Genomic DNA, 21,754 nt, shown 5'->3' with positions numbered 1-21,754 from the left:
TGGCACGGCACAGCTCAACATAGCACGGCGTACCACAGGACAGCAAAGTATGGCTCAGCACAGCTCAGAACAGCACAGCTTGGTGTGGCATGGCACGGCTCACTGATACCGTGATACCTGTCCCCAGCCAGACCCTCAGTGTGGGGATCTGGGAGGCCGCAGGAGCAGTGAGCTGGGGTAGCCCTGCTCACCTGGCTGACAGCATCACACCCCGGGCAAAACACGTCCGACACCTGGGAAAACAGAGGGACTGGTTACCACCACCAGGCAGGGCTCCCCCCTCCTCCTCCTCCTGCCTCCCTTCCACCTCCTGCCTGTCCTCTGCACCCCTCAGAGCCCCCTGCGGGACCCAATGCTGATGGGGGTGCCAAGGCTGATCACCCCATGGACGAGTTAGGAAGGGGAGGCAGCAGCAGCACAGGTCCTTGGTGCCCCAACCCCTTGCCAGTTCCACATTGAGCAACCATGCTCCATCCCCAAGCAGGTCTCACATCCTTGTCTCAGGCTCAGCACCCTCCTGCAACTCATCTGCCAGCTGAGTCCCTGTGAGTAGGGTCCTGTGGACCCTCGGCTCATCCTTAAGGTTCACCCAGGGTCCCCATGCTCGGCACCAGATCCGCTGCAGCCACGGACTGCTCCTGCCAGCACCGGCACCAGCACCGCGGGGCTCTCCAGTGGGTGGGTATTTTTAGCAGTTCACACCCATCTGGGGCTTTCCCCAGCCTCCTGGCAGTGCCCACGGGCCATGGGACTTGCCAGCTCCGGTCACCTGGCAGTGGGAGGTGCCGGCCAGGCTGGCTATGCCATGCATGGGGCAGGTGTGGGGGAGCACGCAGCAAGTGCACACGGGATGGGCACCCGCCATGAACCGGGCAGTTCTTCTGCAGGAGATACCAGGATGTGCCTGGTGTTGTGGCGCTGCCGGCATCCATCCATCTATCCTGCTCCGGACCCGCTGTGCCAGACGGGGCTCCTGGGACCACCAGCTCAGATAGCCAGAGACCTCCTGGTTCCCAGGCTCAGACTGTTCCTGAAGACTTTCCCCATTTGTTCCTGTGCCAGCATTGTTCTTCCACAGAAACGGCTCCCCCCGCCCCAGCACGTACCTCCCGCCCCACTGGATTTACAGCCAGTGTTCAGAGCCCGGCCGCCCTGCTGGCTCCCAGCCCCATGCCCAATCCCCAGGCAACGGTGTCCTGGCTTCCCTGCCCCCCCGCCCCAGGATGGCAGACTGGGACAGGCAGCACAGATCTGGACATGTCCAAGTGCATGATTAACACTTTCTGCAGTTGGAAACTTTTGCAGAAAGATTTTGTAGCCTTCTAGCAGTGAAGGCACCAGAGAGCTCTGCCCTCTGTCCCCTGCCTGAGCCCCGCGTGATGTGCCCCTTCTCAGCAGGGCTTCAGCACCAAGAGGAACCTCTGCTCCTCCTCTGAACACCGAAATCATGGTGGCAGCAGCAGCAGCTGGCAGTTTGACATCTGGCCAGCCAAGGGAGGAAGCCACCATGGCTCCCCAGCTGGCACCAGGACACACCACAACTTGGGAGGAACAAGTCATCACCTCTGTGAGCTGCCCCCAGTGCTGGGTGTCCTGTCCCAGTACCCCACCAGAGCCAGCTGCTGCCCAAAGCCCTGATGAGCCCATCACCCTGCAGCACCCTGTGAGCAATGCAGCGTTCTCCTGCACCTACCCCTCGTCCAGCAGCACCACCAGGGCCCCACGACATGCTCACGGGATGAGCCATTCCAGCTGCTTTGGCACATGGTGGTCTGTGATCCTGGCTGGCTGTGCTAGGGAGCTGGGAGCTCACCAAGCCCTGTGCATTTAGGAGTGGACATCACATGCACAGCAGAGCTGGGCAAACTGGAGGGGGCTAGGTTCTGTGCACTCACATCTTGTTACCGCAGCTACTTGTGCTTGGCTGGCACTGCAGCCAGAAGAAGGGCTACAAGGGGGGAGCAAGGGGTGCCAGACCCCCCGGCAAGGAGCAAACACATAGTGGTGTTTGCTGAACCAAAGCCACACTGAGTGGACTGCTGCTGCCGCTGGGCACAGGGGGGCTTGCTAGGGGCTGTGGGGAGGGGCAACACTTGGGGGCTAGGGGGACACATGCTCCCCTCCTGCCACTGCACCGCACTCAGGCTCTCCTCCAGCCGGGAGCCCTGGCACACTGGGAGCCATTGTCTCCCACCAGAGCAGCACCTCCACCAGTGGAGAGGACACCCTGCTGCCCCCCACTTGGCCCCGCGCCTGGCGCCCGCTGGCTCACCTGGGCATGCTTGCGCTTCCGCCCGGGCCGCCCGGCTTTCCTCATGGGCGTCCCTGGCTCCTTCTCCTCCTTGCTCTGGTTCTCCTCGGGCTCCTCTTCCCCCTGCGAGCCAGAGACAGAGAGGACCGTTACGCCGCCAGCCCCAGGGCCGGGCAGCCCGGGGTCCTGTGCAGGGCTCCACTCCCACTCGGTGCTGGATCGCCAGCACCATGGGTGCACCGCAAAGGATCGTGCATGGCCAATTTGTCTGGCTGGCAAGGAGAGAGCACTGCCAGCATCACCAGGACAGTGGCCTCCAGGGGACCACTACAAGGGCGACTGTGACTCCAAACTTGGGCTGTGGCATGACCTGCCCTGGGGCTGGGCACCTTCACCAGGGGAGCCCTCCTGCACCATGCCCCTGTGCCCACAGCTGCCTCGGGAGCACATGCCTGCTCCTGCAACCCACGGGAGCCCTACACATGTGGGGTTGGGGGCCTCTGCGCTGTGGAGTGGGCTGTATGGTCCCCATGGCACAGCACAGGTTGCTGCGCAGCTCCCTGGGGACAAGGGCATGCAGCAGGAACGAGGGTGCCCTCAGAGCAGGCAGGCAGCTGCCTGCTTCACCATGCCACCCCCAGCTCAGGCGATTCAGGGGACCACGCACCCCTGTTCATGCCCCAGAGCAGCTGCCAGTGCCCCGCCAGCCAGTCCCCCCTTCCTGGTGCCGTGCCCCAGCCTGGGGCGCTGGCACTGCGCACGCGCCGGGCAGCAAAGCAGGAATGCAGCCCCGGGAAATGAACCTGCTCCCCATGCCGGTGCCGCAGCAGCCGCCCAAGGACCGCGGTGCACAATGGGGCCCTGATTCCCGCTTGGGGGGCCTGTGCCTGGCGCTGCGGCACAGCAGGGGAACATGCATGCAGGGCGAGGGCTGCGCAGGGCCCCCACCATGTCCTGCGGTGGTGGCAGGGCTAGTTTCACCTGAGCCCCAGAAGATCCCGGCAGCAGCAGCCAAGGCAGGAAGAGGCCGCGGAGGGGGGAGCAGGAGAAGGAGGAGAGGCCGGCGGGGGGCTGGCGAGGGAGAGGCCGGGGAGGGGATGGGGCTGGCAGCCAGACAGCACCGACATCCAGCTGCACCCGCACAGCCTTGCAGCCACAGCGGGCGCCAGCTCCAGCCGCATTCCTGCCTGCTGCTGCCCTTCTTCCCCCTGGGCTGCGGTGGTTGCAGACAGCGTTGCCTGCAGCACCGCTGGGCCGCAGCCAGCATATCCGGGATCCGGCCTAAAGGTCCCGCGGGGTCAGGTCACATGGCCATGGCCATGGCCATGGTCAGGACACGGCCATGGTGCCCCATGGCTGCAGCGTGCCATGGCTGTGGTCCCCCAGAGTAGCTCCTCTGGGTCTCTCACTGCCCACCCACCCAAACCCAGCCTGTACCCTCTGTGCCCCGTGCCACCCATCCTGCCTCATCCAGGGCTGTACATATGGGATTGTGCAGGAGCCATGTGCTGGTTTGTCCCCAGCAGCTATGGCTGGGGGACCACGCTCGTCCCAGCCCCGTTGCCACATGCTGGTTGCCCCCAGCCCCACCCCCAGCACTGACAGTACACATCCCTAGCCCTGCAAGGACCATGCCCACAGGCACAGCATTGTGGGCTGGGAAACCAGGGGCTAGCAAAGAGAGGCGGTACCTCAGCACTGGGGGGGTTCAGCTCTCCACACAGTCCTGGGTGGGAATTTTTGGGACGGGTCCAAGGACGACGTCAGGATCACAGTTCCAGCTCCATCCTGGCGCAGGAGCCAAGCGAGGTCCACAGGGGGGATTCCCAAGGTCCCACAGGCTCACTGTGCATCACCATGCAGCAGAGCCTACAGCCAGGGGGGAGCAGAGCAGAGCCCCCTCGGCTGCAGTTGCCCAGCCCCTCTCCTAACACTGGCAATGCCATGGCAGAGGTGAGCCCCCAACACCCATCCCTTTGCCCCCTGTGCTGCCCCAGCTGCCACTGAATGGTTCCAGCTACCAGCCCCCATTCCATAAGCTGACTTTGGCAAGCCCTGGTGGTGTAAAGGGACGTATGTCTGGGTGTCAAGTGCATGGTGCTGGCACATGGGCAATGCCATATGGCCAGCCCTCCCATAGCCTGGCGAGGATGTGGCTGGGGAGCAGCTGCTGGGTGCCACTGCCACAGGAGGGTCCCCACTGTGGAGACAGGGAGGTGCCCCCAGCATGCACAGGGACAAGGCAAGCTCCCCAGAAGCTGTCCCCACCACTGCAAATGGGGGGTAGTCCCATGGCAGGGCTCAGCACAGTCCTGGCACCACCAAGCTGGGGGACATGGGGCCCAGGGTATCAGTGGGGCTGCAGGGACCCCTTCAGGCACAGCTGGCACCCCAAAAGCAAGGCAGGCACCCAAGGAGCAGAGATGCAGCCTGAGTGCAAGAAGGGCTGGTGCAAAGGGCTGTGAGGGGGATCTGCTCCCCCTGGCCCAGAACAGGGTTGCCTCTGCTGCAGCCCCTCACTGCCAGCAGTCGCTTGGAGCTGAGTCATGTGCCCATATATCACCCGCTCCCCTTCTCCCCACAGCTCAGCCAGGCACGGGGCTGCATGGCACGTCCCTGATGCACTGTGCTCCTGCGCCGCTGCCAAGCAACAATCCAGAGGGAAACCACTGCCGAGGAAAAGAGCTGCTGCATGACGCAGTGCTGGCTCCATGACTGTTGTGCCGGGTCCCTGCTCCTGGCTGCACCAGGCCATCAGCGGGGTGGGAGCAGGGAGCCCTTTCAGCAGGGGGACAGTGCCCCAGTGGGGCAGGAGAAGGTGGGTGCAGAGACACTGCCCTTGCACAGAAGCTGCACACCAGCTCGACCCACAGTGCCATGGGTGTTGAGGATGGCCTCGTCCTCCCGGCCCTGCAGACAGCACACATCCTGCATCCCTTCGGCAGAGGTGACCTCCGTGCGTGGCTGCGAGGGAAGCAATGCTGTGTCCCGGTGGGGTCAGGCCAGGACAGCACTCAGCTGGCGCGCTTGTGGTGTGCTCGCTGCCAGCTTGCATGGGTTGCTGGCACCCTAGGGACCAGCACCGGCGGGTCCTGCTTTCGAGGGTGAGCTGGGCTGCACCACAAGCATCAGTTTCTCCTACAGCTCTTCCCCCAGCCCCTGCTGTACCACAGCCCCATGCCCCAATCTTTGAGCCAGCTCCACCACACACCCATAGAACCTCACCAAAACATGGGGTGGGCCGCCATGTCTGCCTCCCGGCCTGCCCCACCACCTTGCTCACACTCCTGGTGCTGGTGACTCGTACAGGGAAAGCCCAGGACCAACAAACTGACCCCTGGCTCACTTGTCTCCAACAGCCGTGCCAAAAATGCACTTGGGCACTTCCCAATGGACACACACAGCCCCTCCAGCAGCTAGGAATTACGGCTGGAGGACAGGGAGAACCGGCACGGGACACACGGTGCAGCTGCCACAGCCAAGCCAGCCTGGAGGAACTCAGATGACCCTGACCCCGTGCTGCCCACAGTGGGATGGCATCCAGCTGGCTGCTGGCCCTGCTCCCCACGCCTTGACCCGGGCAAGCCCTGCTCCTGTGCCCTTCTCTCTGTGGGAAGAGTGATGCCTTTACCAGCACTGGGAGATGCTGCACTGACCCGGCATGTCCTGGTGTGGTGGGGATGCTGGAAACACTGGGGATGTCCCAGCTCGTGCTCAGCCCCACTCCATCCTGTGGCAGGCAGGGTGGTTTGGGGTCATCCCTCCCCACAGAGCTGTGCTCCAGCCAGGAAGGCAGGGGAACACATGCTGGGGATTGGGGTCCATCTGTTGTGGCCACAAACCTTACACGTGGTGTGGTGATGAGAATGCAAGCATGCACTGCGTGCCATCCAGCACCAGAGGGGTTCCCTCCAAGCCCAGGTTTTGCACATGGGGAGGCAGGGGGAGGTGCAGAGACCCCTGAACCCCACAGGAAGTGGGACCCCCATGAGGGGAGAAGGACTGGCACAAAGGCTCCAGCCTGGCAGTGGTGAGGCTATACCCACCCCATGCCCCCCTCCTGCTGCCCTGCAGTCCAGGGCACGCACCCACCATCCACCCCATCACCACTCAGCCATCAGAGCTGGGGCAGCCCCAACGTGGGGGACACCCCCAGCCCACAGACAGGCTTGCCCCAGCTGTGGCTTCCACTGGTAGGTGACAGCAGGTCTCTGCTTCCCCATCCACTCCCTGCGCTCCCCTACTGCCAAGAATAGCTCAATCCGTGCTAATCCTGGCTGTGGCTCAGGGCTCCCCATGCCCAGCACCACGCTCCCCACCACGTCAAGGGGGGAGCATGACCGGCACACACCAGAGAGAACCCGGCATCCCCTTTTCCTGCATGGCAGCCAGCATTGGTCAGGAGGGAGCCAGACCCCCAGAGCCCACTGCTGCCCTGGCACCGCAGCCAAGGCCAGCAGTGGGATCGGCTGCAGCACAGGCAGAGCCCCCCTGGCAGCCCCCCACCTACTGAGAGCCAGCAGAGCTGCAGTAAGTCCCTACCTTGTGCGTGTCGAGCGCTTCGCGGTTCGGAGTGGGGCTGCTGGCATCGAGGGTCCCGCTGGACGGCATGGTGGGGAGTGAGGGCGGGCGCCTGGGACTGGCACCTCTTCAGCACCAAAGTGGACCCTGCTGCTGCTGCGCTCTGGCTCTCTGCACGGAGGAGGAGGTCCGGGAGCCGCTGCCCACCGCCGCCGCCAGCCCCTGCGTCCCGCCACCTGCCTGGATCCTCCTGCCCCTGAGAGAAGCAGAGAGGGCTGGGGTGAGGGGGCAGCACCGGCCCTGGCACCCTCGCTTGCTGCACTGCGCCCCGGCCCCCGGCAATTATTAACACGCCACAACCTTGACTCAACTGGGCTGGGCCAGGCCCTTGTCCCCAGCATCACCCCTGGCCTGTGCGGGGTGGGGTGTGTGATGCACGATGGTCCCCTATGCGGGGTGCACAGTGCATGTTGTGGTATGCATGGTACAGAATATGGGGTGCAAGTTGCACAGTGTGGGGTGCAGAGTGCAGCGGTGCATGATGCATTCTGCAGGTTGCATGCTGTGGCGTGCATGATGTGGGATGCATTCTGCAGGTTGAATTGGGCAGAGTGTGGGGTGCAGGGTGCGTGGTGCATTCTGCAGGGGTGGGGTGCAGGGTGCAGGTTGTGGGGTGCATTCTGGAGGGGTTGGGGTACGGGGTGCAGGTTGTGGGGTGCATTCTGCAGGGGAGGAGTATAGGGTGCAGGTTGTGACATGCAGGTTGTAGGGTGCATTCTGCAGGGGTTGGGGTGCAGGGTGCGGGGTGCAGGGGTGGGTGCAGGGTGCAGGCAGGGGCTGCGGAGGAGGCGTCAGCCTCAGCACCTGTTGCTATGGCAAACGCTGCCTGCATTAGCCATGGCCGAGGCTGCTGTTGCCTTTGGCACCGGAGCTGCAATTTGTTTCTAGAGCTTTCCAGTCGCAGCCCGTTCCCAGCGGCGGGGCGGGGGGCTGCCGGGCGGGCAGGGCCGCCGCTCCTAAGAACAGAAACTCAAAACCCGACACGTTCCTCCCGTCCCCACGGCTGCCTGCAGCGGGGGCTGCCTGCAGGGCCGCCTGCGAGGCGGGGGGGGGGGAAAGGGGGGGTGGGGGGGCGGAGCGCCAGCCCTGCAGCAGCACCACTGCTTGCATGGCCCCCCCCCGGCACTCAGGGTGCTTGGCTGGGGCCCAAGGGTGGCAGCCGCCCCTGCCCCAGCTCTCCCAGCATAGCCCCTCTGGCAGGCAGGGCTGGGGCGGGATGCAGGCAGGGATGGAGGCAGGGGTGCAGGCAGCAGGTGGGATGGTGGTATGAGTTGGGGGGTGCAGGCTGGGAGTGTGAGGTGCAGGTACAGGATGCAGGATAGGGGTGCAGGATGACACCTGGGGGTGCAGAACAGGGATGGGAGATGCGGGGTGGGGATGCAGGCTGTGGGTGCTGCGCACGGGGTAACAGTGCAGGGTGTTGGATGAGGATGTGGAGTGCAGGCTACATCCCCTTCATCCCCCCAGGGAGCTACCTGGGGGAGGCCCTGTGCCCTGTCCCTGTCCCCATCCCAGGACACTGTCCTCACAAGCCCTCTATTGCATAGGGCCTGTCACCTGTAGAGTCCCTCTGTCCCCAGCCCAGCACACTTGGTCCCCTACACTGCTGGCTTCTGCCCCACACCACCACCCCAAGCACCGTAATGCACCTCAGGGAGATGCCTGGGGCTGTCACTGAGCACCCACATGCTGCCACTTCAGGCACCTCTCTGGCAGTTTCTGTGCCACCACCACTATAGCACGCTGCTGGGCACAGCATGGCACAGCACAGTGTAGCACCTAGGCTCCATGTCCCTTCCTGCCACCTGCTTCCTTGGGGTACTAGGGGCCCTGCCCATGCCCTCCAGTGCCCCCAGTCCTGCTCCCACCACGCTGTGGCTTGGCAAAGCCCCAGCTGCGGGCACGGGAGGACACCTGCTGCTGGGAAGCACCCGGGGACACCCCGGCTGCACCCAGGCACCTCCGCGGCAGAGGTGTCCCACCCCCCCCCGGGCTCCCCTCCCCGTGCCTACTGACACTGATGGGTGCTGATGTCCATGGTGTCCCCGCTGCCCGAAGGGTCCTGCCTGCACTGCCCTGCCCTGCCCTGCAGCACTGCTGCCGCTGCCACTGTTTGCCTGCACGTCCCCACAGCCGCAGAAAATACCTCGGCCGCCCAGAGCCCCCTAAGCCAGCCCCACCGCACTGGGGTCCCTCCGGCAGCCTCAGGGTGACGGGTGAGCCCCCCCGCTCCAGCATCCCCAGTGCCTGGTTAGCGCGCGGCCGCGAGCCGCCCCGCTTGGCGCTGCCGAAGGGCCAGCTCGCGGGCTTTGATTCGCTTCCAGCAAACATGGTCTCCAAACGCACTAAAAATAGTTGGGCTGCGTACAAACCCCGCGGCAGCCCCGGGCCGGCCGCCGCCGAACAAAGACAGCAAGAAGTCGGCGGTACCGGCTGCCTCCCGCTCCCCCAGCCCCGCCACCGGCACCGTGGGGTGAGCGTGACCATCCCAGGAGGGGACATGCGGGGAACCACGGTAGTCCCCGGTCAGCACCAGCGCTGCCCTCCCGCGCTCTTACCCCGCAGCGGCTCGCCTGCCGCGGCGCGATGGGACGGGACGAGGGGCTGCGACACTGTGCCCCCGCGCTAGGCCGCCGACACCCTCCTCCCGCAGCGCCGGGGCATCCCCTCGCCGATGTGGTTGCCTCGGCGGCGGCGGCGATGGCGCGGACAGACCCTCGTCCGGCGCTTGCTTGCTTGTTCGCCGCCGAAGCGCGGGGAGGGACTCGCCGCGTTCCCTCCTGCCTCCCTATTTAACCGCTCAGGCTGACCTTACGGCTGACAGTGAGCGGGGGAACCGGCAGCCCCAACCCGCGCCGTGCCGCTCCCGCACGGCAGGGCCCCGGCGAGTCACGCTCGCCGCGCGGCAGAGGCGTTGCGAAGTAGGTTACCTGCGATGGATGGATGAGACACGCAGCGCTGACAAAAAAAAAAAAAAAAAAAAAAAAATCCAACCAAAAAACCCCAAACCCGCCTTTTTTATATTCAGGGACCTTGCCGGCGCCTGCCGTTCCGTGCCGCAGCCGGGAACCTGCAGGAACCTAAACGGCCATTTTAGGTGACAGCGACTGGGGTCCCCGACAGCCCCCCATGCCGGTGGCGGGTGACACCTGCACCGCAGTGTCTCCCCCTCCTGTTCCTGTCCTGATGTGACCCTGCGTGCAGCATCCCCCGGTGCGGTGACACTCACTGGGCTTGGACAGGGTCCCTCGTGCGCCTTTGGGGGTGGGGACGCACGAGGGACCCCGTCCAAACGCCTCTCCCGTGACAAGTGCCGCAGCGTATTATTATTGTTGTTGTCACTTTGAGTCACCGCCACCCCCGGGCAGCCGCGCTCCTCCTCCTCCTCCTTCCCAGCGCCAGGGAAGAACTTCAGAATTGAGTCAGAGGGGACAGGAGCTGCGGCCATGAGTCACCCCCCACCCCCTGAGCCCCCCACCCCTGACTCATGGAGGGGTGCTCCCCCCTACCTTCAGCCCCCCTGCGGCGTGGGTGCTGCTGGCAGGGGCAACCGGGGACAGAGTGGGCGTACCCCGGGTCCCAAAACTGAGCTGAGCAGCGGCAGCTCCCCTGCGATCGCCTCTGACAGATGGTTGCGCCGAAACCACCGTCGCGGGCAAAGCGTTGACCTCATCCCCTGTAATTGTAACTTACGAGCAAAATATCTGGCCATGCTACTTGGGGGTGCACGTGGTGGGCAGGGAAGCGCCTGCCCTCCTGGCCACACATACAGCAGCTCCTGCCCTCGCTGCAGCCACTGGGGAACCGCTGCCAGGTCCTGCAGGTGTTCTGTGGGGATAAGGTGCTGGTGAGTGCCCGGGTGTCCTAAAAACAGACCCAATGCAGAGGAAGGATCCCAGGTTGGTTGGCACCACTGCACCAGTGCCATGCTGCACCTTGGGGAGTAATGCACTGCACAACAGTGCACCTCGGGAAGCAATGCAGTGCTCTTTCCTGCACCCCAGGGAGTGACATAGGGTCCTGCACTGCACCCCAAGGTGCACCCCAGGGACTGACACACTGCCCTGAACTGCACCCCTGGGAGCAACGCATCACCACAAGCAAACCAAAGCACAGACTGCAGCCCCAAGCAGAGCTGAACCTGCAGAGCAGCAACACCAGAAAGGGCCAGGAGAAGATGAAAGTGCCCGTGAGACAGGACGGGATGGCCACACGCATGGAAGACCCCAGCATCAGGACATGGTGCTGTTCTGCAGGTGAGACAGGAGCTCATGAAGGAGCCACATTTGAGCTCCAGCAGGAATGTCTTGCCATGGAGAGCTGAGGAGCTCGGCGCGCGCAGCTTATCGGCGGGAAAAAACAGACTGAAAGATGATGATGTGATTACGGTGAGCAAGTGCTGCTGCAGGCTGAGCCCTGGGCAGGGCGGAAACCCTCCAGCTGGCAGGGCCGCGGGGCTGGGAGCAGGGTTCCGGCGATTCAGCTGGCAGTCAGGGTCGGGCTTTGAACTGGGAATGGCAGTTAACCATGGGAACAGGCCCAACCGGTGCTGGTGGCGCGTTCCCGCGCATGCCGAGCCCTACGCCTCAGCCTGACACCCCTCTGGCCAGGTTCGGTGATTTGCCAGTTCAGATGGTGTCAAAAAGCCAAACCAACCCACAGCCTCGAGAGCAAAGCAGAGAGCAGACAACATCTCCAACCCAGCGAAACCACACACCCAAACACCGCTGGCTCCTCCGGCAGTGCTGGAGCCACCGCAGCACGTGTGCTCCTGGCACACGTGTGTCCTGGGCGCACGCACACGCGTGCTGGCAGTTACCTGGCAAACATACACTCTTCCCCCTCCAGGTGCTGCAGGGAGCCACACCTCGCTGCTGGCCTGGCCTGCCCAAGGTAAACAGCGGTGCAGGCAGAGCCCGTGGGAAGGCATCAGGCAGGGATGTGCAGATGTACAGTCCTAAAAATACTCATTCAAAAACCAGCAGGTTTCAAAAACCTTTGAAAACCCAAGGTCTCCAAGTGGCTGCCCCAGCATGGCACAGCAGCTCTGTGGCAGCACCGGTGTGAAGTGGGGCCAAAGCAGTGGCCACCACTGTATTTCAGGCACGGCTGTCACTTGTGCTCGGCAGCTCAGTGAGCATGGAGATAGCCAGGGGAATGTCTGGGCTGCAGCCTCGCCAGGCAGCAAGCAGCACAGACACCAGCATCCTGCCTTTCCTCGAGAGGCAGCGGGTGCTGCATGTCACGAAAAGAGGCTCCTGCTAAGAAGTTTCGAGCTGACTCAGCACGAAAGGCCAGTGCAGGCGCGGGAGCTGCCGGGAGACAACATCCACTCCCGGTCCCTTGCCTTGGCTGCCCGGCTTCGAGGGGTTTGCTCAGGGCTGGTCCCAGTGTCCCCATCTGGGTGTCCCCGCCGGGGCTGGCGAAGGGCATCTGCTGGCATGGCCAGGCGGGATGCAAGCACCCGCCGTTGCAGCCGGCTCCTGCCAACACGCAATCGGTGCAGCAATGCAAGCACCGAACGCCAATCCCGCGGTGACACCGTCTACGTCACACAAAGGGAAGAAATAAAGAAAGAGGAACTGAGCGAAGAGGAAAATTTCATTTGCCCACAGGTTCGCACACATGAACACACGAGAACGAAGAGGGGAGAGGAAAAATAAAAGCGAGAGGAAAGGGGAAAGTCAGCAGGCAGCCCCGGTGGGGCCGGGGGAGCGGGCAGGCAGCAGGCAGGCAGCGGGGAGGCAGCACGGAGTGCACTGCCAGGCCTCTGCCCGCGCCGCCCCGTCCCTGCCGGGCTTGCGGCGCTTCTGCTTCCCGCAGGGGGGGCAGATCGGGGCAAACCCCACAACTTTGGGCAGCCGAACCCTCGGGGCAGCTCTGCCGCTGCTGCGCCTGCTGCTGCCGCCGCTGCCCGGGGGAGGGCAGCGCCGGGCCGGGGGCTGCGGGAAGCGGCCCCTCACCGCGGCGGGGATAGCCCTGGCCGCAGCAGCCCCGCGGGGTCTCGCCGCGGGGGGTCTCTGGTGCCCTGCGATGGGCCGGCCTGGGACACACACCGTCGGCGGTGACACCCCCTTGCAGCCTCGCAGCCCCGAGCGGGCCGGGCCGGGGCCCCGCGCTGCCCTTCAGCCGCCCGGCGCGGCGCTCAAGGACACGGCGGCGCCGCGGGGGCCGGGCCCGCCGGGCCGCGCCGCGCCGAGCCGAGCCGAGCCGAGCCGAGCCACCCGCCCGCCAAGCGGGGCCGGGCCGGGAGCGGGGGTGGCCGCGGGAACGGGGGGGGGGGCGGCGAGGCGGGCCCGGCCCGGCGGGTGGCGGCCCGGCCGCTGCCATGTTTTCCTGCTCTGCGCTGCGCCTCCCGGCCCGGCCGGCCCGACCCCGCCGCAGCCCCCTCCCGCCGCCGCGATGCCCCTGGGGTCGTGGGGTACCGGGAACACGGGGACACACGGCACGGGTCCGGGGCGCGGGTGTCCGCGGGCCGCCCGCCGGGCTGTGCGGGACGGCCCGGAGGGAGCCGAACGGAACCGAGCCGAGCCGAACCGAGCCGAACAGAGGCGAACCGAGCCGAGTCATGCCGAACCGAGCCGAGTCATGCCGAACCGAGCCGAGGCAGGGACTGCTGAGAGTGGGATGTCCCCTCCAGGGGGTCCGCGGGGGCCACCCGTGTCCGCGCCGCCGCGGGGCCGTTACCTGGGCCGGTGCGGGCCCGGCGCGCCGTGCCGAGCCGTGCCGAGCCGTGCCGAGCCGCCGCCGCTGCGCTGCCCGGCGAGGCCTCCTCCCGCAGCGCCGCCGCCTCCACTGCAGCACCGAGCCGCGCCGCCCGCCGCCCGCCCGCCGCGCGGTCCTAGCGCCCGCCGCGTCGCGCTGAGCGCAGTCCAGCCCCGGCGGGCTGGCCCCGGCCCCGGCGGACCAAGCCGAACCGAGCCCGCCCGGGCCGGGACAAAGTAACTGCAGGCAGTGCCGGGCTGGGGTGTGCGGGGATGTGCGGGGCACGGCTGGGCTGGGCCAGTCCGGGCAATGCTGGGCCTTGCTGAGCCCAGCTAACCTGAGCTGTGCTGTGCCGTGCCAAGCCAGACCATGCCAGACCAAGCCAAGCCAAGCCAAGTGTAGTCAAAGGCTGTAAAGTGTCAAGCCAAGCTGGGCTGGACTGGGCCAAGCACATCCAAGCCAAGTTGGGCTGGGTGATAGAGAGCCAAGTTGAGCTGACCCAGGCTGGGCCAGACTGGGTCAAGCCAATGCCAGCTGTGCCATGCCAAGCCAGACCAAAAAACCCATGCTGGGCGAAGCCAAGCCAAATTGAACCCTGCCATCTCATGCTGGCATAAGGTGGGCTTCCCCAAGCTGAGCCAGGCCCAGCAGTCCTGTGCAACGCTGGGCTCAGCCAGCCCAACAGGCAAGGCCATGCCAAGCCAAGGAGCACTGGGCCATGCCAAGCTGTGCCATGCCATGCCAGGCTGTGCAGCACCAAGCTGGCTAGACCATGCAGTGCCGAGCTATGCATGCCAAGCTGAGCCATGCCATGCAATACCATGCTATAAAGACTGCTGCCAAGCCAAGTGGTTTCATGTTCTATCAGGCCATGCAGGGCCATGCAGTGGTGTGCAGTGTCAACTGGAGTAGGGCCATGCCAAGCAGTGCCATGCACTGCTGTACAGGGTCAAGCCACACAGTACTATGCTGTGCCAAACAGTGCCAAGGAGTCCCAGGCTGTGCCAGGTCAAGCAGGGCTATGCAACACTGTGCCATGCAGAGCAGTGTTGAGGTCACAGCCATGCCGAGCTGACCAGAGCCAAATCCTGCAGCAAAGCACCATACGGTGCAAGTTTGAGCCGTGCCATGTGCCATGGTGTTTACCTGTGCCAAGTTGTGCATTGTCACGCTGAGCCATCTCGTGCTAGGCCATGCTGTGTTGAGCTGTGCCAGTGGTTGGGAGCCGTGCCAAGCTACGCAATGCCATGCCAAAGCAAGGCACGCTGGGCAGTGGTGAACTATACTGTGCCAGCTGTGCCTTGCAGTGTTGAACCATGCTGTGCCATGCAGAGCTATGGGGACTTTCTCTATGGTTTGCACTGGCTCCATCCCTTCTCCCCATGCTAATGCCAGCTGTGATCCCACTGGCCCCAGCAAGCCCTGACCTGCAGAAAGCACCATCAGGCACTGCTGGGATCATCTCCAGGAGCCTCTGCTCGCTGGGCACCCATGTCCTGTGCTCCTGCACCCCACACCAGCCCCATGAAGACCCCCAGTTTCTCTTCTTTCCAGAGGCTGTCACAGGTATGCTGGGGCTGAGAAGGGACTGAAATTTCCCCAGGGCACCTTCCCCTGCGAGGTATTTGCATTATAGTTCCTTGAAAGGCTCAAAGGTGGTGGTGGTGGTGGTGAAGTTGGTGCATCCCTCCAGCCATGGTGGGCACCTGGGGATGTTTGTGATGCTGCCCCTGATATCTCACATGGGTTGCACTGCCAAAGCCTGTACTTGACTAGGGCCACATGCCAAAGCTGGCACTGTCAGGTGCTGAGGATGGGGTGACCTCGGGGGAGGCCAGCAAGGGAGCATCCTAGTACCACTTGGACAACTGCCCGGGGTCCCAGGCGGGCATCCACAGCCCCTGGCATGGGCACGGTGGTGCCTGGCAGCACCTGGCCATGTTTCTGTAGCCCCACTCCTGCCCCTGGCCATGCTGTGCTGCTGTGCTCTGCCATGCCAGCCTGCATCTCTGAGAGGAACCCTTCAGGCAGGGCCCCGGCTCACCTTCAGTGCTGGAAGGCGCCTAGTGCACATGGGGGCACTGTAAAATAAGACATTAATTAATAATAATAATTAATGTTGCATTCTCCTGACTTAATAGGCAGCCTCCTTTGCTTCTGCAGGGAAAGGCTGCTCCCTTCTTCCTTTCCTCCCTCCCTCATGTTCCCATGGGTCTCCTAAGGGAGCCCTCCAGATGTCTCTGTGTTCTAGGTTGGAAAGGAGAAATTGCCCACTGGCCCAGAGCTACAGCAAAGCTGACGGGCTGCCTGCTTCTGCTGGTGCCTCCCTGTGCACAGCCACCAGCAACTTGGTGCCCACGTTGCGTCAGCAGCAGCAGACCCAGTGCATGTATTTGAGCCAGCGTTTGGTTGCTTCCTGTGCTGGGGTCAACCCCACCAAACCACACGGGCAGGGTCCTGTGAGACTGGCAGCAGTGCCAGCTGCCAATAGCCATGTTGGCAATGGTGAGGCCCTGCGTGCTTACAGAGCCGGGTCTGGGCGCAGCGAGCAGCGGAGTGCCATTGCTCAAATACATGAGAGAGAGGATTTGCCCCAGCTCCCTGTAGTGCAGTGTAGCCGGGCTCAGTGAAAGCCTTGTGTGCGGGCCCCTCGGGGTGAACAGGAACCCGGCGGCTAACCTGGGCTGTGTCAGGATGCTATCATCAGCTGATTAAACACCACCACCCCAGCTGGCCTGACCCCAGGATGCAGCTGATGATCTTTGCTATGCTCTCCCCACGTACTCATTGTGAACGCTGCTGCAGCTCAACCCCAGCAAACCCCATTTCTTCAGCTACTCAACGTGCCCAGGGTGCCCTGAGAAGCACGTGCCACGGTGCTGGCTGGCAGGTCTCCGGTATGCTGCCATGTTGAACTGCAGAGGCTTCGTTGCAGCCATGGCATGTGCTGTGCGAGGGCTGGCAGGGCTTTTCTTGCAGTGAGGGGCATTGGCAATGCTAGCATTAGCACACGGCTTGGGTTTGCTGCAGCTCCTGGCTCTGGCAGAGTGTGCCACGCTGCAGGAATTGTTTTCCATATCCCGAAGCCCTGGCCTAATTGCAGTGCTGCTTGGCACAGCCGCCCTTGTGCCCTGGCACAGCCACGCTGGCACACCCGCGGCTCCCCACACCTCGTGCTGCAGCACTGCAGGTGACTGCGGGCGGCACTGGCCGGCAGCCAGCCTGGCAGCAGCCCGGGCACGCACTGGTCCTGTGCAGCACGCGCTGCTCCAACAGGCAGTGTTGCCTACGGCACGGAGTGTAGGCAGCTCTGCCACAGAGCCCTGCCAGAGGTAGAGCTGCTGGTAGGTGCATCGTGGCATCAGGGATAGCTGTGTGTAGGACTGGTTCCATGCTGGTGTAACATCACATAGGAATAGAATCATAGAATCATGGAATCACAGAATGATTTGAATTGGAAGGGACCTTAAAGCTCATCCAGTTCCAACCCCTGCCACAGGCAGGGACACCTTCCACTACACCAGGTTGCTCCAAGCACTGTCCAACCTGGCCTTGAAAACTGCCAGGGATGGGGTAGCCACAGCTTCTCTGGGCAACCTGTGCCAGGGCCTCACCTACGTATATATGTGTGTGTGTGTGTGTGTGTGTGTATATATATATCTCTATAGGTACATATGTATATAGGTGTATGCATATCGGTACAAATCTATATAGATGCATATCCGCATATATGAGTATATGGATATATGTATAGGTACATATAGATATATCTGTATGTATATATCTCTATGTAGGTATGGCTCCATGTAGATATATCTGCATAAGTAGAGCTTGATATAGGTGTATCTGCAAGTAGGTATAGCTGGGAGTACATATATCTGTACATGGCTGCATGTGGGTACACCTGCGGGTACACCTGCGGGTACACCTGCGGGTGCAGGTACCTATGGGTGCAGGTACATATGGCTGCAGGTGGGCTCAAGGCAGCATCCAGGAGCAGTGAGTATCTGGCAATGCTCTCTCCTGCTGTAGCATCCCAGGGCCCCGGCTGTACAGCCAGGTGCTATCCTGTGTGGTTTTCCATGGGGCAGTGCTGCTCTCCAGAGAGCAGCTGCAGGGACCAACAGGATGGGTGCAGGGATGGGAAAATGCTGCACGTAGGGCAGCACCAGCTGCACCACGGCACCAGATCTCCTGTGCCGGCTGTGGTGCGGCACCATCCCACTACGTTTCGACCACAGCATCTCCGGGGAAGCTTCATCTAAATGATCAATTAACAGCCTGCTCAGGTTTCTATTTTTGACTTGTCTCCTCAAACACCAACTGCCCCATGACCAACTGGGGCTCTTTAATCCACTGCTGGGTCAGGCTTTGTGTCAGGTCAGGCTTTGTGTCGAGTCAGGCTTTGGGCTGAGCCTGGCCTTTCTTCTAGATGAGCAGAGGACACAGTGCTGCTCATGCTGGTGTTATTTATTGCTAACAGCAGGCCTGAGCTGCTCTTCTGGCTGGGGCAGGGGGAAGGGGAGGGCAGGTTTCCTCTCAGAACAATTATAGAATAATGGCATGGTTTGAGTTGGAAGTGACCTTCAAGCTCATTCAGTTCCAACCCTCTTCCTATGGGCAAGGACACCTTCCACTACACCAGGTTGCTCCAAGCCCTGTCCAACCTGGCCGTGAACACTGCCAGGGATGGGGCAGCCACAGATTCTCTGGGCAACCTGTGCCAGTGCCACACCACCCTCACAGGGAAGAACTTCCTAAGATCTCATCTCAATCTCCCTTCAATCAGTTTAAAGCCATTCCCCTTTGTCCTATCCCCACATGCCCTCATCAAAAGCCCCTCTCCAGATTTCTTGTTGGTCCCTGTAGGCCCTGGAAGATGCTCTAAGTTTTCCCCAGATCATTCTCTTCTCCGTTATTGTGTTTTCCCTGTGGTTCCTACTGCAATGGGTGCAGATGGCTGGGTTGAAGCCAGGGGAGGCAGCAGTGCTGGCAGCTCCCCGGGCATCTGGGTTGCAGGTGACATGGGGTTGCTTTGGCTGTCTGTCCGTCTTTCTGTCAGGGCCGGCAGGATGCTTCTCATCAGGGCGCTTCCTGCGCCTCTCTCACCTGTCAGGAGGTTTCACCCTTGTGTCTGCTCTTGCTGACAGCCTTTGGGATGGAAGACATTACTCTTTCTAAAACAAAAACTTTCCCCCCACCCCCCTTTGCTTTGATACTCACAGTGAAAAGGAAAAGTCAATACCAAGAGCATTTGCTGAGTCTTGTCCCCCATTCACTGGGGACTGATGATGGGCTCTCACATGAGCTGTGCCAGCAGCACCCCAGTCTCCTCACTGTGTTGTCCCCAGGGCTCTCAGTTCTGTCCCCTCCATTCTCTACATTTCTCCTGGCATTTTTCCCTACATTATCCCTATTGCTCCCAGCATTGTCCACATTGCTCCTGGAATCATCCCCATTGCTCCTGGCACTATCTGCTTGTTGCTTGTTGGCACTCTCTGCTTATTGCTTCCATTATAGGCCCCCATGTTATCCGTCCCCTGATAGGGGATACAGGAAGGGGCTTTTCACCCTCCCCAGAGCTCCATGCTTGACTCTGCTGTAGTGATACCCACCGTGCTGGCCAGGGGCATGTGACGGTGCCACATGCCAATGCTCCTCTCTAGTGGGGCATAGAATCATATAACCACAGAATGATTTGGATTGGAAGGGACCTTAAAGCTCATCTAGGTCCAACCCCTTGCCACAGGCAGGGACACCTTCCACTAGACCAGGTTGCTCAACACTCCACCCAGCCTTGGCAACACCATGCTGGCTCTGCCACTGTTTCAATATTTACCAAGCCCTACTTTCTGTAGTGGGAAAGCTCTGGTGATGAGCACCCAAGCATGGCACCTCTCACGGCAGGGCTGCTGTTGGGGCCGTGATGCGCACATCCTGTTATCGCTGCTCAGGCACTGTGCCTGGCAGGAAGAAGCTGCTGCCAAAGGTCAGGAAGAAGAAAACAGCCAGGGCCAGCAAGGAGCATCAGCGATGGGCAGCCCCTGCTCACTGAGGGACCATCCAGTGACCAACTGCCTGCACAGACTGAACCTGGGCACCTTCCCTGAGGCTGCTTAGTGACTGAAAAGCAGCGGGTGCACTGGTGGGAAGGAAGGTGGTTTTGGTTGCAAGGCAGCTGGTGGTGATGTCCAGCAGAGGAGAAGTGGCATTTGCCAGTGGGAGAGGGAGGCTGGATGCCACCACTGGATGGAAGTGGCTGAGTTAAATGAGGAGCTGGGAAAGCTGGACAGAAAGTTGATCAGAGTGCTGGAAACTCAGAGAGAATGACACTCTGGGCAGCAGTGATAGAATGGTAAAGGGAATTTAAGTATATGGGAAGAAAGTGAAATCTTGGCGGAGATGTGGTACCATCCCTTGGTAATGCCGCTGGCAGTGGAGACATGGCTGGTGAGCTCTTCTGCTCTGTCGAAGGACTGGCTGCGGGCTCTTCAGAGCAGGAGGAAGCTGGCCATGGGTTGTCCATCTTCCCATGCCAGCTCTCAACACCTCTGTGCTCCAACATGGCCATGCTGCTGCATGGTCCCCTCTGTGCTTTGCATCTGCAGGGAGTTTTTGCACACCCCAAAGACCCTTGGAACGCTGGAGAGCCCTGTGGCCGGGGCAGCTGGCCCAGCCTGTGCCTCTTGCTGTGCTGAGGAGCCCCTTGGAGCCGCTCATCTCCTGGCATTTGGCCTTTCCAGCTGGCTTACCATTTCCCACGGCAGGCTGTGGCGCCCGGCATGGTCCCCACTGCCCTTCTCCATGGGGGTTCAGTCGGCAGCCGTGCCCTCTTGCCCGCCCTCCTGCCCCGACAGCTCCTGCAGCAGCCACACCACCACAGACAGCTTCATTTTGGCTAATAGGTGCAATTATCCCCCACTTAAATCTTGGTGTGACAGGGAGGTCAGGGCAGCAGGAGGAGGGCAGCAGCTCCCGGCAAGGCGTTTCCGAATGGCCGTAAATCTCCTGTCCCATGGATGGTGCAGCACCAGGAACCAGTCGGGCCCTGACTTGCTGCATGCTACTCTGTCTGCTGGGTTTATGCTCGCCGGACTCAGCCTCTGCTCCAGCCCATCCTGCAGTGCCTGGCAGAGTGGGGATCCCCAAGGTCCCCCCATACTGAGCAGATGACCGCCCCTGGCAGCTCGGCCTCATCCCCAGGAAGAGCAGTGGCACCACATCCCACTGACAGCTCTCCAAGGAAGAAGGCAGCTCTCCAGGGGCTGGGACGTAGGGATTGGATTAATTAATCTCCCTGAGAGGGCGGGCACCAAATTAAGCCGGTGACACATGGTCAGCTGGTTACTCGTCGCTGCTGCAGAGGGAGCAGCAGCTGATCCTGCATCATGTGCTGGACAGTGGCATGGCGTGCGGGGCTGGAGCGCTGTGTGTGTGCCAGGCTGGTCCGTGGCCTTGCTGGTGTGAGGGCAGCTCTGCCAGGCCCCAGGGATGTGGGGTGAGAAGGGTGCAGCATGCCATCCCAGCAGTGATCACCACCCACTCCCATGGGCTATGTGGAAGGTTCTCCTGCTTCTGCAATGAGGCTCCAGCCCCACAGCACCTGTGGTGATGCAAGTGTGATGCCACCATGGCTTGAGGGGTGCCAAGGGATGCAGGCATGATACTGGCATGGCTGGAGGGACCCCAAGGGATGCATGTGTGATGCTGCCATGGCCAGAAGGACTCTCAGCACCCCTGTTGCTGAGCTGTCATGCTGTGCTGTATCCTGATCCCATTCCCAGTGTGCAGCTCCCACCGCGCTGCTCCCGCTGCTGCAGCCTGGGGAGGGAGAGCATCTGCCAGCCAGTTCTTCTTGCTCCCCCCACAGCCCACCGCCACTGCCGCCTACCGCCTGACCTTGTTTTCAGGGCCGATGGCTCCTCGTTATGTAATTGCCACCAAACTCCTGCACAAGCCGGCAGAAATGGCCAATGGCCCTGGCATCCCACAGCATGACAGGATGGACACCCTGTGCCCTGGCCCCTCACCTCGACGTCCCCAACCCAGCACCGTCCCTACAGGATAAGGATGCTGGAAGGGGCTCTGAGTCATCCTCTGAGGCTGCACTGGGCTATGTCCCCTGCACTGCATCCCAAAGTGCCACCAGGGCTTGTGCCATCCCTTGGCATGTTGCAGTCCTCACCGGGCATGGGGCACAGGGAGCCAGGCTGGGGA

At 62.3% G+C, this 21,754-nt stretch overlaps 1 protein-coding gene across 3 annotated transcripts in view; it reads right to left on the bottom strand.

The window, feature by feature from the left end:
• The window catches only part of DNMT3A (DNA methyltransferase 3 alpha), a 42,717-nt gene extending 32,918 nt beyond the window's left edge, over positions 1-9,799 (bottom strand). The window contains exons 1-4 of one of the 3 annotated variants that reach the window (XM_057396808.1): positions 9,391-9,799; positions 6,794-7,028; positions 2,273-2,374; positions 192-233 (exon numbers count right to left, since the gene is read on the bottom strand). In XM_057396808.1, coding sequence (XP_057252791.1) covers positions 192-233; positions 2,273-2,374; positions 6,794-6,862 — 213 coding nt within the window. In that variant the 5' untranslated portion in view covers positions 6,863-7,028; positions 9,391-9,799. The remainder of the gene's footprint in view (positions 1-191; positions 234-2,272; positions 2,375-6,793; positions 7,029-9,390) is intronic. The other 2 variants (XM_057396806.1, XM_057396807.1) reach the window with 2 other exon arrangements.
• Positions 9,800-21,754: the final 11,955 nt, after the last annotated feature.

Source organism: Pezoporus wallicus, unplaced genomic scaffold (assembly GCF_028554395.1).
Source record: "Pezoporus wallicus isolate ANWC-B61680 ecotype Strahan unplaced genomic scaffold, APGP_CSIRO_Pwel_v1 contig_7265, whole genome shotgun sequence".
Classification (NCBI taxonomy): domain Eukaryota; kingdom Metazoa; phylum Chordata; class Aves; order Psittaciformes; family Psittacidae; genus Pezoporus; species Pezoporus wallicus.
Note: the sequence above shows the minus strand (reverse complement) of the source record. Positions and strands in the feature narration are given on the sequence as shown.